This window comes from Kogia breviceps, chromosome 8 (assembly GCF_026419965.1).
Source record: "Kogia breviceps isolate mKogBre1 chromosome 8, mKogBre1 haplotype 1, whole genome shotgun sequence".
Lineage (NCBI taxonomy): Eukaryota > Metazoa > Chordata > Mammalia > Artiodactyla > Physeteridae > Kogia > Kogia breviceps.
The window spans coordinates 103,473,706-103,488,950 of record NC_081317.1 but is presented as its reverse complement, the minus strand read 5'-3'; the positions used below and the strand labels follow the sequence as shown (position 1 = coordinate 103,488,950).

At 56.8% G+C, this 15,245-nt stretch overlaps 1 protein-coding gene across 1 annotated transcript in view; it reads left to right on the top strand.

Annotated features, from left to right (window-relative positions):
* Positions 1-15,245, top strand: part of PEBP4 (phosphatidylethanolamine binding protein 4) — a 215,637-nt gene that overhangs the window by 198,018 nt on the left and 2,374 nt on the right. The window contains exons 6-7 of the mRNA XM_059070951.1: positions 5,540-5,585; positions 8,168-8,281. Of these exons, the coding sequence (XP_058926934.1) occupies positions 5,540-5,585; positions 8,168-8,281 (160 nt within the window). The remainder of the gene's footprint in view (positions 1-5,539; positions 5,586-8,167; positions 8,282-15,245) is intronic.

Here is a 15,245-nt window from a genome sequence, read left to right as displayed (position 1 = left end):
CTAGCGCTCAAGGAAACGTGCTGCTGACCCTCTGCTCGAGGGGTCGGCAAGCCCGAGTTCCTGGGGCCTTCACGTAAGCCCAGGTGGGCGGGCAGTTGCCTGGAGGTAACTGAAGGGAAGTAAGGAAACTGGACCAGCCGCCCAGCCAGGCCCAGTGCTGAGCCAGGCCCCTTCCCCGCCCTCCAGACCTCACAATCCAAACCTTACCTAAGGGGTTCCCCAGCCTGGGGAAAGGGCATCTCTGGACCCTTCATTTTCAGAGAACATAGCTCTCTGGCTGTCCCCAAGGGGACAAGAAATGAAAGATCGAGGTGACTTTCATCCAGTTGGCTCCTCTGTTTGTGGTTTTCCAAGGGCTTAATATATCAGGGACCAATTCTGTCAGGGAACTCTAGGGTCTGGCCCGGGACAGCAGCAGAATCCAGGTCCAGACAGCAGCAGTGAGGTCTCATCAGAAGAGGCCAGGACCAAGAGTCAGCTACCTAGGACACCTTGGACAAAGCCTTCACTCATCTCTCCATTCAACCCACAGACGTTTATTGGACCCTTACTGTCTTAGCTTGGGGTCCCCCAGAAGCAGAGCCTGAGACAAGGATATCAGTACAAGTAGTTTATTTTGAAGGGGACACGAGAGAGCACCAATAAGGCAGTGGGTAAGACAGGAAAAGGAAGGCACCCAAGCTTCATGAGCAAACAAGTTCCACTGGGGGTACCTGGAGCACTTAACACACCAGTTCCCATCAGCCATTGGTTAAGAGCTGTTGCCAGGGAACAATAATTTTATTTATTTATTTTTGCTGTGTTGGGTCTTCGTTTCTGTGTGAGGGCTTTCTCTAGTTGTGGCAAGCAGGGACCACTCTTCATCGCGGTGCACGGGCCTCTCACTATCGCGACCTCTCTTGTTGCGGAGCACAGGCTCCAAACGCGCAGGCTCAGTAGTTGTGGCTCACAGGCCTAGTTGCTCCGCAGCATGTGGGATCTTCCCAGACCAGGGCTCGAACCTGTGTCCCCTGCATTGGCAGGCGGACTCTCAACCACTGCGCCACCAGGGAAGCCCTGTTGCCAGGGAACATTAACGCCCCAGCACACCAGCCCTAATGCACAGAGGTTGAAGTGAGCTCGGGAGGCCAGTGCTGGCCCTGGGACCAGGAGAAGCAGATTGAAAGGGGAGCCGGCGAGCCAGGGGATGGGCCAGGGCATGGATAACATCTACTACCCCTACTATGTGCAAAACATCCTAAGGGCTACAAAGATGGAGAGGATATAGTCCCTGACCTTGAGAAGCTGAAGCTTCTCTGGGTTTCTCTCCAGTCAAATGGGGAGACTGATCTCTGCCCGTCCCATGCAAGGGCTGCTGTGACATCCATTGGTTGGACAGTGCCCTGGAGAATAAACCCTAAAAGCTCATTACAAATGGAGGATGGCGGGGGCAGCTCCCAGCTTCCAGCACTGTGCTCTTTACTTGCTCTGAGACAAGCCACTCAGAACAACTCTGGTGCGACAGTCTGCATCACCCTGGTCCAAGAATGGAGTTGCTGTGATTCTCTGTTGAACCTCAACTTTTCTTAAGCATCTCATGTGCCAGTTCCAAACTAGCTTAACAAGACGCAATGGGTTCTTTTTAAAATATATATTAATTTATTTATTTTATGTTTATTTATTTTTGGCTGTGTTCGTCTTTGTTGCTGCGTGCAGGCTTTCTCTAGCTGCGGTGAGCGGGGGCTACTCTTCCTTGCGGTGCACGAGCTTCTCATTGCCGTAGCCTCTCTTGCTGCAGAACACAGGCCCTAGGCGCATGGGCTTCGGTAGTTGGAGCACACGGACTCAGTAGTTGTGGCTCGCGGGCTCTGGAGCGCAGGTTCAGTAGCTGTGGTGCACGGACTTAGCTGCTCCGCGAAACGTGGGATCTTCCCGGACCAGGGCTCAAACCTGTGTCCCCTGAATTGGCAGGCAAATTCTTAACCACTGCACCACCAGGGAAGTCAGCGATGGGTTCTTGAGGTGGGAGAGAGCTGGAAAAGAAATCTCATGTTCTATAAACCAGGAAGTTCCTGCAAAGGGTCCATAGAGTTGAGATTCTTCTCCGCAATTAGAATAATTTGTGCTAATTCCCATGCCAGGAAGCCCTGGACACACACATGCACGTGTACACATATGGATGCACACACGTACGCACACATGCACACATCTGGCAACAACTTCTAAGAAACAAGAGAGACTATCTTATATCCTGAGCATTTAAGGGTCTGACTGAGCAATTTTCTTCCCCTTCCTCGCCTCTCCTTGCTAAGAGGGTGATGGGTATCGGGCTCCCCGTTTCCAGAGGATACTGATAAGGAAAGGAGTTGCCTTCCCAAGGCCACCCAGTCCCTGTGTCTTAGAAGGGCCCAGGACATCCTCCCAAAGCACACTGACCAAACACCTCCAGTGCTTCTGTCCTGATTCCTGAAAAACCCATCCTGGGCTTCTCAGTGGGCTTGAGGATTAGAAATCCAACTACTTTTATACCGTTTGTCATTTCGGTCATTATTTCCTTTTTTAAATCAGCATTTAGTCAAGTTCCTTTTGAAAATGTCCACCTGTCTTAGCTATAGTAAGGGAAAGGAAATTTTGTCTGTGCCGGGGCCCAAGAGGAGCTGTACCTGGGGGCTGGGGAGGGGGTGGAGGCGAGGCAGCCCCTCCCCTCCTGAGGCTCTCCTGCTAAAGCTCTGCTCTGCTCAGACTTGACAGGTATGGGGTCTGGTCCTCAAATGCTGGGCTCATCGCCGCCTTCCAGGCACTTCCCGCAGCCCAGTCTCCCTGGGAAGTGCTCTGAACGAGAGATTTCCCCCTCTTGCCTTCAAAATGCCCCTGAATCTCTCCCATCCCCAGAGGTTTCCAGTTTTCTAAGGTGACTTCAGGCTACATGTGACACTCCAAGCCACGGAGATGTTTTAGGAGACCTCACGTTTTCACATGGGATGAGGGGAAATGTAGGCCACTTTCACAGCAGCCCCAGCCCTCTGGGTAATATCTGTGTACACTAATAATGGTCTTCCCCAAAACGCCTCCTAGAGGAGGGATGGGATTGTCATGATGTCCTAGAAGAGGCACAGGTCAGCATTGCAGGTCCAAGGTCGAAGGGCCTGGGGCGCCCTCCTCCTGGAACATTCTGGAATTCTCCCACTCTGGACAAGTCGTCTGACTTTGGGGGCTCAACTTTCTCACTCTTTGGATTTAGTTTCCTAAGTCCCCCACCAGGTATTGATTCTGTGCTAGAAATTTTAGGCCCCCAAGGACAGACCAAGGAGGGAAGATTTATGGCCCAGAAGGAGCTTCGCCAATATTCAGCCCAACGCGAGTACGTACCAGCTGTGCTGACCACACTCAGGGGGCCCTTCTATGGCCTGGTCCTTCCCCAGAGCCTTCCCTCCATGCTCTTCCTTCCAGCAAGGACCAGCACCTGTCCATGGGACAGGCTCCAGAGAGACCCTAAAGGCTCTCAAGGCCATCAGTGCCCTCTGGTCGGGGCCCGGAGGCAGCTGCCTCAGCTGAGCTCAGGGGCAGCGGGCAGGGGAAGGTGGGCAGGCAGGGCCGCCAGCTCTACTGACGAATCCAAGGGTTTGCGTGTGTCTTTGCCAAGCTGGCCCCAGTCGGGGAGAAAAGACTCCCCAGAGTGAAAGGGAGGGACGGAGAGCCTCCCCACCCTGACCAAGGCTCCCATCAGACTTTCCACACTGCTCTGACCTTACGGGGCCCCGGGGGCCCATCCGCACCCTCAGCCCCCCCCCCCCCCCCCCGCCGGGCTGAGCTCACACCAGGAGAGAGGCCTGTTTATCACTCTGGGTGGGACCCAAGCCTGTGGGGAATTGAAAAGAAACAGCCAGCTTAGGTTGCTATTGTTTTGTTTAAACAAACTGCTGGCCGGCAGGACTTGGAAAGGAATGAGGGGGAGGCTGGGAGCGCAGAGGAGGCCGTGCTGGGCTGGGCTGGGTTTCCCTGGCCTCAGCCCCCATCCCCCATCTCTCAGTCTCGCTAGGGTGGCCAGAGACCTATTGGGGGAGAGTGGCTGCGAGGCCTAGGGCCCTCCCCACCTCTCCTGGGAGAGAAGGGTATCCAGGGGAGGGGCCTCTGTACCCACCCCCCGCCCCATCCTGGCACCCCAGTGCCCCCTGGCCACACCCACCGGCCTGATACTGAGGGGAAGGGGGCTGTGCTGGGAAGGGAGAGCGCGCTCTGCTGCGTCCGACAGGCTCCTCCGCAGAGGGAGGGAAGGGGCAGGGATGTCACAGGACGTGAAGGAAACAGAGGGAGCGGGGCTTAAAGTGGGGGGCATCCATCCTTCTGCAGTCTCCTGCCCCTCCTTCCGACCCAAGGTAACCTAGATGGACACGGAGGAGCCTGGGGGAGAGGGACGTTCTGGCAAAAAAAGGCCCAAAGTGAGAAGAGCCGGAGGGCAGGCTGCAGCCTAAAAGGGAGATTGGGTGGGGGAGGCTCTGGAATGGGGGGAGGGGCTTGCATTTGGTACAAAGTCAACCACACCAGGGTTTGGGTCAGCCAGGTGACTCTGAGAATCTCCAGAGAGAACTGAGAAGAAATCCCATGCTCCCCCATCCTCATCGCCCCCCATCTGCACCCTGAGCACCTCTCTCGAGGGGAAGGAGCAGGGTCTGCACCAGAACGGCTCAGTGGAAGGGTGGCCAGGGCACAGTTGGGTGCTGGCCCAGTCGGTCAAGAGCCCGCTAATCACCATCTTAAATTAAGGCTACAAAACCCCACACCTAGGGGCCGCAGGACTCCCTGGCGTGGCCCCGGGGCTCTGAGCTGTGGCGCAAAACCAGGGCCCCAGCTCCAGTGCCTTTCATTCTCCCGGTCCTGCACCAACAGTAATTAACACCTGCCCCCCCCATCACCTCATGATCCCACAGACACTGAGCGGAGGGGAGAAGGGAGGGAAGGGGGAGGGAGAGAAAGAGGGAAATTGAGGCTGTCCCACTGGCCCAGGGGGGTGGGCTGAGTCCGGTCGAGGCTGGGGGGCGTAGCTGCCTCAGAATCAGGCAGTCTGGCCTCCTCCGGCCCTTCCTTGCCCTTCTGGCTGCGCAGGCAGCCGTTGGCTGAGTATTCTGAAGGCCCCAAAGAGAACCCGAGAGGACGGGCAACCAGTGAGGCTGGTCAGCCCCCGCCCTAGATCTGACCAGACCCCGCAGGCCCCAGAGGTGCGTCCTGGGCCCAGCCTGGGGGCACAGATGGTGAGAGTGGGGCAGCCCTTCTGGAAGGGTCCTGTCAGGCTTTCCAGAGATCAGGGGTCCGTCCCTCGCCACCAGGCCACCCTCAGCAATGTTTGCACCTGTCCTCTCTCCCCAGACCCCCAAGGCACTACTCCAGACCCCACGACCCGTTCTGGCAGCGTCCCCCAGGACAGCCAGACAGCTTCCTCCTCTTCCATCCTACTCCCTCCGAGAGAAAGAACTCAGCAGAGCCCACCTGGACTAAGTGTGACGGCATGGCCTCCTTGCTGCCCCGGGAGTAACCCTCGCCTGTGCCTGTCTCTTATTTTCAGGGCGCTGACATGAAGAAAGGGAAGATTCGGGGCCAGGAGTTATCACGTGAGTGAGACCCTCCAGCGCCCCTTCCCCCAGCCAGGGCAACGAGGGTGATCACAAGAATCACAGCAATCCGACTGTATGTGGACGCTTCACAGTGTACAAAGCGCTCATCTAAGACTTCACTTGGACATTCTGATCTTATCTTCACAACTGCTTTTTAAGGTCGCTGCCATCAAGATCTCCATTTTAAAGAGAAGGAAACTGAGGCCCAGAACCACCTGCCCCACGTCACACAACCAATAAGGGATAGAGCCCACAGTAACCTGCAGGGCTCTGCTGGGAGAGAACCCAGAACTCGAACCGCAGCCCCTTCATGGGATTAGCAGGTAGCTCTGGTTCCCCTGCCCCAGTCCCACCGTGTGGCTGCGGGGGGCTGCGTGGACGCCCCCTTTTCTCTGATGCCCTCCTCTTCCCCCTCCCCATTCTCACCATCAGCTTCCCACCCCCCCTCCCTCTGGGATCCCACCAGCAAGGGCATGCCCTCCACTCAACTTGAAGGGGATGTTCAGGTGGTGAGCTGGCCTCTGGCAAAGGGTTGAGCAAGAAAAACCAACCGAGGGCTTCCCTGGTGGCGCAGTGGTTAAGAATCCGCCTGCCAATGCAGGGGACACGGGTTCGAGCCCTGGTCCGGGAAGATCCCACATGTCGCGGGGCAATGAAGCCCGCGCGCCACAACTACTGAGCCTGCGCTCTAGGGCCTGTGAGCCACAACTACTGAGCCCACAAGCCACAACTACTGAAGCCCATGTGCCTAGAGCCTGTGCTCCGCAACAAGAGAAGCCATCGCAATGAGAAGCCCGTGCACCTCAACGAAGAGTAGTCCCGCCTCGCCGCAACTAGAGAAAGCCCACGCGCAGCAGCAATGACCCAATGCAGCCCAAAATAAATAAATAAATAAATAAAATTTATTTAAAAAAAAAAAAAAAGAAAGAAAGAAAAACCGACCGAGCATCATGGTTCCGTAAAGCAACACGGACTCGGGCACCGGATGGGCCTGGATTCAAAGCCCAGCTCCACCACTGACCGTCAGCCTGACTTCACCTCTCAGAGTCTCAGTTTCCTCGTCCAGAAAATGGCCGTGACACCCACCTTACCAAGTTGTGGTGAAGATTAGGGAGATGTCACAGGGAAAGCACTTAGCCAGGCCCTGGCCCTGAAAAGTGGCTCAACAAGTGTGACCCCCTCCTTTTCTCCTCATACCTCTCATCCCTACTTTTGGAGGGAGACCTCTTCAGGAAAGCCCTAGTAAGACGGGGTTGCGTCTCTATCTCCCCCGAGGATAAATTCTCAGCTGCATAGAACCACTGAGTTCCCTCATTGGTTGGCAGCATTTGTAAAAAAGCATCAGTTTACCCACATGTACACACACGCTGACAGAGACCCTCCAAAACAGCCTCAGCTCCCATATGCCCGTCGGCTCCGCCAACACCTGCACCCGCCCCAGCGTAGACCCCAATTCACACAAATTCACATGGCTCCTGGCACACCCTGTGCTGTTCTCATTCTGCGGGCGTGCACGCACACACACACACGCACACACACACACATCTGCTCTGCAATGCAAAAACCCAGGGAGAAATGAATAGTCAGGAATTCCCCTGGCTGTGGGCACTCCAGAGGCCCCAGTGACCAGAAGTGCACCACAAGGAACGCTTCCACAGCTTTGAGCAGCAAGTGGCTCTTGTCTCACGATCAGGAGAGGGAGGTGGCCACAGTGTACCAGTACTCCCTCCCCCCAGCATCCTCCTTGCAAACACTTCATCCCCACCCACCCCCAGGAAGATGCTTGGCTCCTTGGAAAGGGTGATGAAGGGAGCAAAGGGGAGGAGGAAGAGGCCCACACTCTTGGAAGGAGGCCCAGCTGGAATGGCCCGCAAAAGTCTGCCTGCAAAACCCCAAGGCCCTGCATAGACTTGGGGGAAGGATGAGAGATGTCCCCACCCCGCTTCTCCCCTGAAAAAGAGTACCTCCCGCACAAAGAGCGAAAGGAAGGGAGAGAGGTATTCTCCTCCGGAAGAGACTGAGTCGGTTCCCGGTGCCCCGAGCCCGCAGATCCTACAGCTTCCATGATCAAACCTTTGAACCGAGTCCCACCCACCCCCGTAACCACTTCCAGATCCTCCGGATCCAGCCAAGAAATTGGCTTCTTTGGGGATTTAGTTCATAAGGAAATGCTGAAAAAATAAATAAAAATCCCCTGCCAAAAACACTCGTAGAGGAAGATGAGTTTCTCTTGAGGCAGGACATCCATCAGGACAGACTAAAGCAAAAAGAGGACAACGCCAACACCCACTGGCCCAGAAAGGCCCAAGAGCCCAGCCAGCATCCCAGACCTTCAACCAGTCCACACCTCCTCCTCTCGCCACCCCAGATAATGTGCTTCTTAAATGAAGCTGCTGAAGATGAGATCCTGCCAAAGATAAATCCTAATGGTTTGCAGTGGGTGGGCCCCCAGCTGGGACCCCAGGAGGGGTCCATGAAAAGGACCAAGAATGATTCTCTTTCCCCCTGCCCAGAATAGCCAGGAACCCCTGGGTACTGTGGGATGTAGAGCCCACCCTCTCTCGTTTTTCTACCCACAGCCTACCAGCCTCCTTCCCCACCAGCACAAAGTGGCTTCCATCGCTACCAGTTCTTGGTCTATCTTCAGGAAGGGAAGACCATCTCTCTCCTTCCTAAAGAAAGCAAAACTCGAGGTAAGGCCTTCCCATCCTTCAAAGCCAGGATGAATTCTGGGGTGGAAGTGGATGCTTCATGCATTCATGGGGAAGTCAGGACCTTGACCATACCCATGAGTCTTGGAGGTGGAGTCAAAGGGTGGTGTTTCTTGAGAATAAACCAGGATGAGTGTCTTCAAAGAGATGTTGGCACCAGATATGGTCTCCTCCCAGAAGCAAGTTCCATCGTCCTAGATGGTGGCTTTAGCGGGGTGGGTGGATCTATAAGGCAGAGTCCCAAAGGGAGTAACTGGAGCCTAAGAGAGAAGCATCTCCCCCAGTAGTTTCAAATGGCATGTGCAGGCAGCTACCCCACACCACTTCTGCAGGTAATTGTACCCTAGAGTTGAGTCTGATCTGGGCAAGAGGGCCATGTGGAATGCCACCCTGCCGGTCTGTCTTCATTGGTCGTGAATTGCTCTGGGCCATCTCAGTGGTGGGGCGAAGACTTCCCTGGCCATGCCGCCTCCACTGGCTTCTCGGAACAGCCCTCCTGGAACTCTTCAGAGGACCCATTTCCCAAAATTTCCCAATGGCTAACCCAGGCTGCTTGGCCTTGGTCCTCCTACCACCAGAGCTGGGGAGCTGGGGAGCCCGGGACACCTGGCTCCTGCAATGCTGATGCCACCGGTGACTCACCTGACCCTCTGTGGGCCATGCCCCCTCTCTGAGCCTTAGGTTTCTCTCCAGGAAAGTGGGAAATATAGTAATCCCTGTGCACTCTATGACCCACCCCACCTCCCTCCCCCCAGACAAGGGAAGGAAGAGAATGTGGAATGCACAAATGCCAACTGGGGAGCACACAGGGCACCTCCCCAGGCTGACAGGAGGGTGGGTGGGTGTCATCAGCCATTTCCTCTTACCCAGGGACCCTAACCAACCTCCACCCACTGGGAAGCCGGAGAAGGTACTTTTACAAGCCTACTGCCCCAGGCCCCAGAGGAGAGGAGGGGAGCGTGGAGCCCTTCAGATGCGCTGAGCAGGGACCACCAGTCACAGGAGGCTGTGGACTGCCCTCGAAGCGGAGTTGGTGCAACATTTCCACTGGTGAACCTTTCCCCAGGTGCCCCCAGCACCTTGCCAATCTGTAAATCTGTTTAAATGCCTCTGCCAAAGACACCCTTTCAAGCCTGGATACAAAGAGAGAAAGGAAAGAAAAACGTATCTTGCCCAGGCGAAGATCAATTTCTCCAATTCCCTGGGTCCCCCTCTCATCACGGAGCCTCTTCCACCCGTCCAAGCACTGCGATCTCCGGCGGCTAGAAACTAGCACCTCAGCCCACGATGCTTCCCCACACGTGTGGGAGTCGCATAAACTAGGGCAGTACCTCCGAGCACCACGTTAAATGTCAGGGTCACAACAGTCCCCTGAAGGCGCCTCCACAGGACCCAGTGCTCTCCGAGGGGGCGGGGGGGACGGGGAAGGAGCGTTAGGTGATGCCTGGAGGAGCAGTGAAAGGGACAGAGGAGGAAAAGGGGTGTGTGCTCCAGAGACCTTTTCCACCCCTGCCATGGCTCGTCCTCCCGAGCCACGGGTGCTTTTCCTGTGATATCAGCAGCAGGCAGGGAAGCTGGAAACCCATCAGGCCTGAAACTCATTATTAGTCCCTGTGGATCTTCGCCCAAACTATGGTTTGTCGTGCACTCCCATGGCCACCCCCCTTCCATCTACATGAAAACTGAGGAACCGGACTTGCCCCTGGACAGAGTCCCTTTGGCTTCCATGCTGTTTCGTTTGTTGCCAGAAATGGAGATGATAAAATTATTCTCGCCGATGAAAGCTCTGGCCGGGGTTCCAGCCATACCACGTGACGCCTTCCATGTGCCCCATACTAAGGGCTTTGGAGAGAACACAATCCAGGGCACAGGGAAAGTTCCCTGCCTTCAAGGGGCTTACAATCTCCTTCGGAAACAAATAATGATGCAGAGCGGCATATAATTAAGTACTTAACTGTGTTTCTGGCTGTACGGACGACTGGAGATCATGTGGACTTAGGGACAGTCCTGTCCCTTCCCAGGATCCTTTTCCCTCCAGGATGACACACCCTCTTCAGCCAGGAAGAGTGAAAGGTATTTTACTGCAAGGTGCGGAAACGTTGATTTCCAGTCTCTAGCTAGTGATTTGACTTTTAAGCAAGTCAGCTAATGTCTCTGGGCCTCAGCTTCCTCATCTAGAAAATGACGGGTTGGATCTAGATGATCTACAAATCCATATTAACCCGAGGCTACTTGGAGGAGGCCGGGCATAGGCCAGGTCCTGGAGGAGGAAGAGATTTGAATTCTTGAGTGAAGGGAAAAGGGAACTCTGAGCTGGGGAAACTACAGAGGCAAAGACTGTTTTTAAAAATGAGAAGGAGGCCCCCTGTGATGGTTATGAAAGGAGCAAGTGGGAGAAGGCTGTGGAGGATCTCAGAAGCTCGGCACAGGTGTGACTTTGGTGGGTGCCCTGGAGAGCTGCTGGAGATTGCAGCAGCAATGGACCAGAGCGAGAGGACAGGAGGCCTCCAGAGGCCTAGAGACGTGCGGTGTGGATGAAGCCAAGGGACGACTTTAACAGCAGAAAACACCCTGTTGTACGCCGTCACTCACCTGCTTTTCTCTCTTCTGTATTTCTTTACGTTTTTCTCTTGCCTGGGTCCCACTTCCACCATGAGACTAGACAGATTCCTTGAGGGAAGAGCTCACCTCTGTCTCTTTTTGCTGTTGTTTTTAAGTATTCATTTATTTACTTTTATTTTTTTGGCTGTGTCGAGTCTTAGTTGTGGCACGCGGAATCTCTCATCGCGGCACACAGGCTCTTCGTTGCGGCGCGAGGGCTTCTCTCTAGTTGTGGCCCGTGGGCTCCCTGACCAGGGATCGAACCCGCATCCCCTGCACTAGAAGGCGGATTCTTTACCACTGGACCACCAGGGAAGTCCCCCACTGTGGACTTTGAATCAATGAGTGTGTTTGTATAGAGGACACACCCACGTGTGCCCATTCAAACACACACACGGATCTGCACATTCTCACACCCCACGTTCACAAACACACGGTCAAGTTCCTTTAACACCTGCACAGGCAGCCGCTTCTGTGAGCACTGTGCCCGCAAATGACGATTTCGGTGTACACACCCTCCCTGTCCCAACGCCGAGCCAGTGGGGCCGCGCACGCCCAGCCTCTCCGCCAGCCTGCCCTGCCCCTCCTGGACCTGCCCCTTGCCCGACCGTGTGGGGTGGGCAGCATAGCGGCCGCCATTCCCCCGGGTGAAGGAGGAGAGCGGAGCCCAGAACAGTGAGGGGCTTGGCTGACCGAGGGTCTGCAGTTAATAGCAAGTTCACTTCCTTCTGCTTTCCGGGGCAAGGCTCTTTGCAGCCGTTCACCCACGTTCCCTCTCCCCCAACCCCGACCACCAGATTTCTGGGCCCTGGTGTGGGGACCGAGGGGCAGCAAAGCCTTCCCGCTGCCTTGGGTGGCCTCGGCGACGCACCCACACGCCCCTCCGCTGGAGGAGGGCTGTGGCCCAGCACCGCATGGGGACGACAAGTCCCGGGAGCTGTGGTCTGTGCCACGCCTCACCTCAGCGCCTCGCCCAGGGGTGTCACGAGCCCACGTCACGCTCCTCAAGGGTGAGCCAGGAGAATCCCCCTGCGTGCCACAGCTCAATCCAGAAGCCTCTCCAAGGCCCTGAGTGAGCCGAGAATCGTGCCACAGAGCCAGGGGAGCTAACAGGCCACGTCAGGCTCGGTCTCGCCTCCCCAGGCTGGCCTCGGGGACCTGCAGAGGGGCTGCTCCTTGCAGCATGGGATGGGGGATGGGCAGAGGAGGGTCCCTGGGCTCTGGACCAGGCAGCCAGAATCTGCTCCCCAGAACCACAGGCAGCTGAACTGAACAGCTTCTGGGCGAGCCACCCACCCACAGGGGTCCGAGAGGAGGGACAGGCAACTTGCCACGCCGTGGGGTTGAAGTCCTGCTTGTGGCATCTAAAGGCCTGCGGGGCACCGTGGGTGACTGAGATAAGGGGCGTCGTGGGGAAATGTTTGAAAGCACGGGCCGAGGGCATGAAGGCAGCCGAGCTCCAAGCAGGGTCAACAGTAGGAGGCATCAGGCGCAGGGCCCGAGGCTGGGAGGAAATCCACCAGGCCTGGTGGCAGTGAGGGGAGACACAGTGCAGGCCAGGCAGCAGGGAAGGGGGCCCTGCCTGGAGGCCAGCCCAACCCAAACACACACAACGCACACAGACACAAACACACACAGCCCACTGCCAAACAACCCCTCTCCCGCCCCCCCATGACCTCCCATGGTGGTTCACCTGGCCAGGCCCCAGGAGCCCCGGGCCCCAGCCCCTGAGTCACCGTGTGGGCTTGTGTCAGGCAGCCCTCTTCTGCCTCCGAAGCGCCCCACCCACCTGGCAGAGCGGATAGGACTGGGGGCCTGGCAGCGGCCCAGATGGGGCCATCCTGGGCAGCTCTCACCGTGGCTAGGAACCGCCTGCCGTCTCCACAGGCCCCAGGCAGCCCTCTTCCAGAACATGCCCCAGTCGAGCCCAACATCAACTGCCCAAAGCTGTATTGAACAGATCATCGAGAAACCACAGATAATCCCCAAATTTCACCCGCAACTGCGGGCAGCCATCACCACCACCAAATGCTGGAATTGATAACTGGGGGCTAAATGGACCGTTTTTGAGTCTCCACTCTTCTCGCTCCCCTCCCCACCCCTGCCCCCAGCCACAGGGCGGAGTGAGGAGGCCTGGGGATCCACTTACTGGATAGTTAGGAATGGCACTTCTGCTCTCCAGCTCTCCTGGGTTCTCCTCTCCAGAGGAGCCGGGGGTAACCTCTCCCCAGCTCAGAAAATCCTCCTGGCATCACCCCCCTCACTCCCACCAAAGTCAAAGTGGTCCCCTCGGCCCCAAGCCTCTCAAGCCAGCAGGATCAGCCCCTCAGCAAATATTCTCCAGAAGTAACTGGATGTGATGGAATGAGGGCTTTTCAGCTCCTGAGTGGAAGTCTCTGGATGTCATTTAATGGCACAAAAAATAAAAGGCTCGGGCCTCCCACCCACCACCGCCAGGACATCATTAATCTCGGCAGAAAGGCATCAGTACTCCCATCACCGCAGCCGGCCCCGCGAAGAGCCAGACAAATTACAGACCTGAGCCGGGCGCTCAGTGGGACGCTTATTAGGCTGCTGTTCAATTTTTATCTCTTCTTCAGGGCCACTGTCCCCTGCCAGGAAGCACTTGGGAGGGCAGGGAGAGGCCAGGCAAGAGCATGGCTGCCTTGGTTAGTTAGATGCAGCTCCCGGCCTGGGGTGACAGGGCAGCTCCAAGCCAGGTGCCGGGCACCGTGAGTCCCAGGAGAGGCTGAGGGGGGCCCCCCAAATGGGGGCCTCCCTCCCAGCCAGAGGGGGACACTAGAGGGCCCACTGAGGACCAGATGACAGGTCAGGTGGGAGCAAGGACACAAGGGAACGCTGTCCTGTGCTGTTGGAGGTCTAAAGAGCAGGCCTGCTGGAGAGACTCCAGGACCCCTGCTGGGATAGGACCTTGTCTGCCAGGGCTGCTCTCTGTGCTGCTGGCTGAGGCCACCCTGCAAAGGCCTAGCTTGTTATTAGTCCATTGTTAATTGTCCTATATTATAAACTCGTAGAGGGCAGGAGTGGCGCCTGGATAAAGCCACCCTCCCCCACGCCTGGCAGACCCCAGAAGCAGCTGTCAGTGTTGTGGGGCCTGGATCCCAGGGTCCAAGATTTCCCTCCAGCTCAGAGCTTCTGAATTCTAGCCCAGGTGCTGTCTACCCAGCTCTCCCGAATCCTGGGGTGGCTGGGGGGTGCTAGACTGGGTGTAGCGTCCCCTTCTCAGTCTCTTGGATGCCTCTAAACCCTGATAAGCCCGATGGGGGTGGTCCAGCCCATGTGATGAGCCACTCCCAAGCAGTGGTAAGCCAGCTCCACAGATCTGGGAGGCTGGGGGTGAAGAGATGAACTTTCAGGTGCTGCCCCAGGGCCATTCCCGAGCATTTCAGCTTTGCAGTCCCCAGGACTCAAACTCAGAGGATGAGTCTCTATGAAGGCCCTCTCCCAGTTGTTGATGACAGGAGTCTTTCACCTCCTCCCAGTGTCTCGTAGAGATCAGGCTCAGAACACCCCCTTCCCACGGCTTTAGATGAGGTGACCTAACTTTCCCTGCTCCCCACCTCCGGGCCCAGGTCTGGAACATCTCTAACCTCTAACATCTTCCCCATCAGTGCCGACCAGTAAGTGAGCAAACGGCCTCTGCGTATGGTTTAAAGCTGGATGGAAGCAGCACCCCCTAGGGTTGTGCAGGGACCCGCCTGCACATCGTATGTGGCAACCCCGTCCTGAGAAGCCCAGGTCTCTGTGTTCCAGCCACTGGCTCAGGAGACACCCTCCTCCTTCCTCCCTGTGGCCGGAGGCCTCCTGCCACAGAAGCCTTTGAAGCGTACTCACCACCCCTGCCCTCAGCCCAGGAAGAGCCCATCCAGGGTGGGTCCAGGGTACAAGGGGAGTGGCCCGAACACAGGCAGCAGTGCCGCCCTCTTCCTGCATGGCAGCAGCCCCCCTGCAGCTCAGGGAACAGAGCAGTGCCATACAGGAAGGGGCTTTCCACAGAAAGCGGTGACCGCAGAAGCCACAGCCTCCAAACTCCTCATCTCTCCCCACACAGCCCTGAGGGCCTGACTCACCCCTCTTCCTTCTAGAACTTGCACAGGGTCAGTTCCTCTTGCCCTCTGTGGCAGGAAACGGAGGTGTAAGGAGTCACAGCCAAGCCAGGGGAGGAGGCCGCAGAGGCTAGCAGCCAGGCGGCACTTGGGCCCCCTCTCCTGAGCGATGGGGCGGGTTTGCGGAGCTGCCCAAGAAGCCCAAGAACCCCAGCGTTGTTGGAAATGGGACCCGAAAGGAGCTGCAAGGCCCCCAGGGCACTCCTAGCTCAATCAAG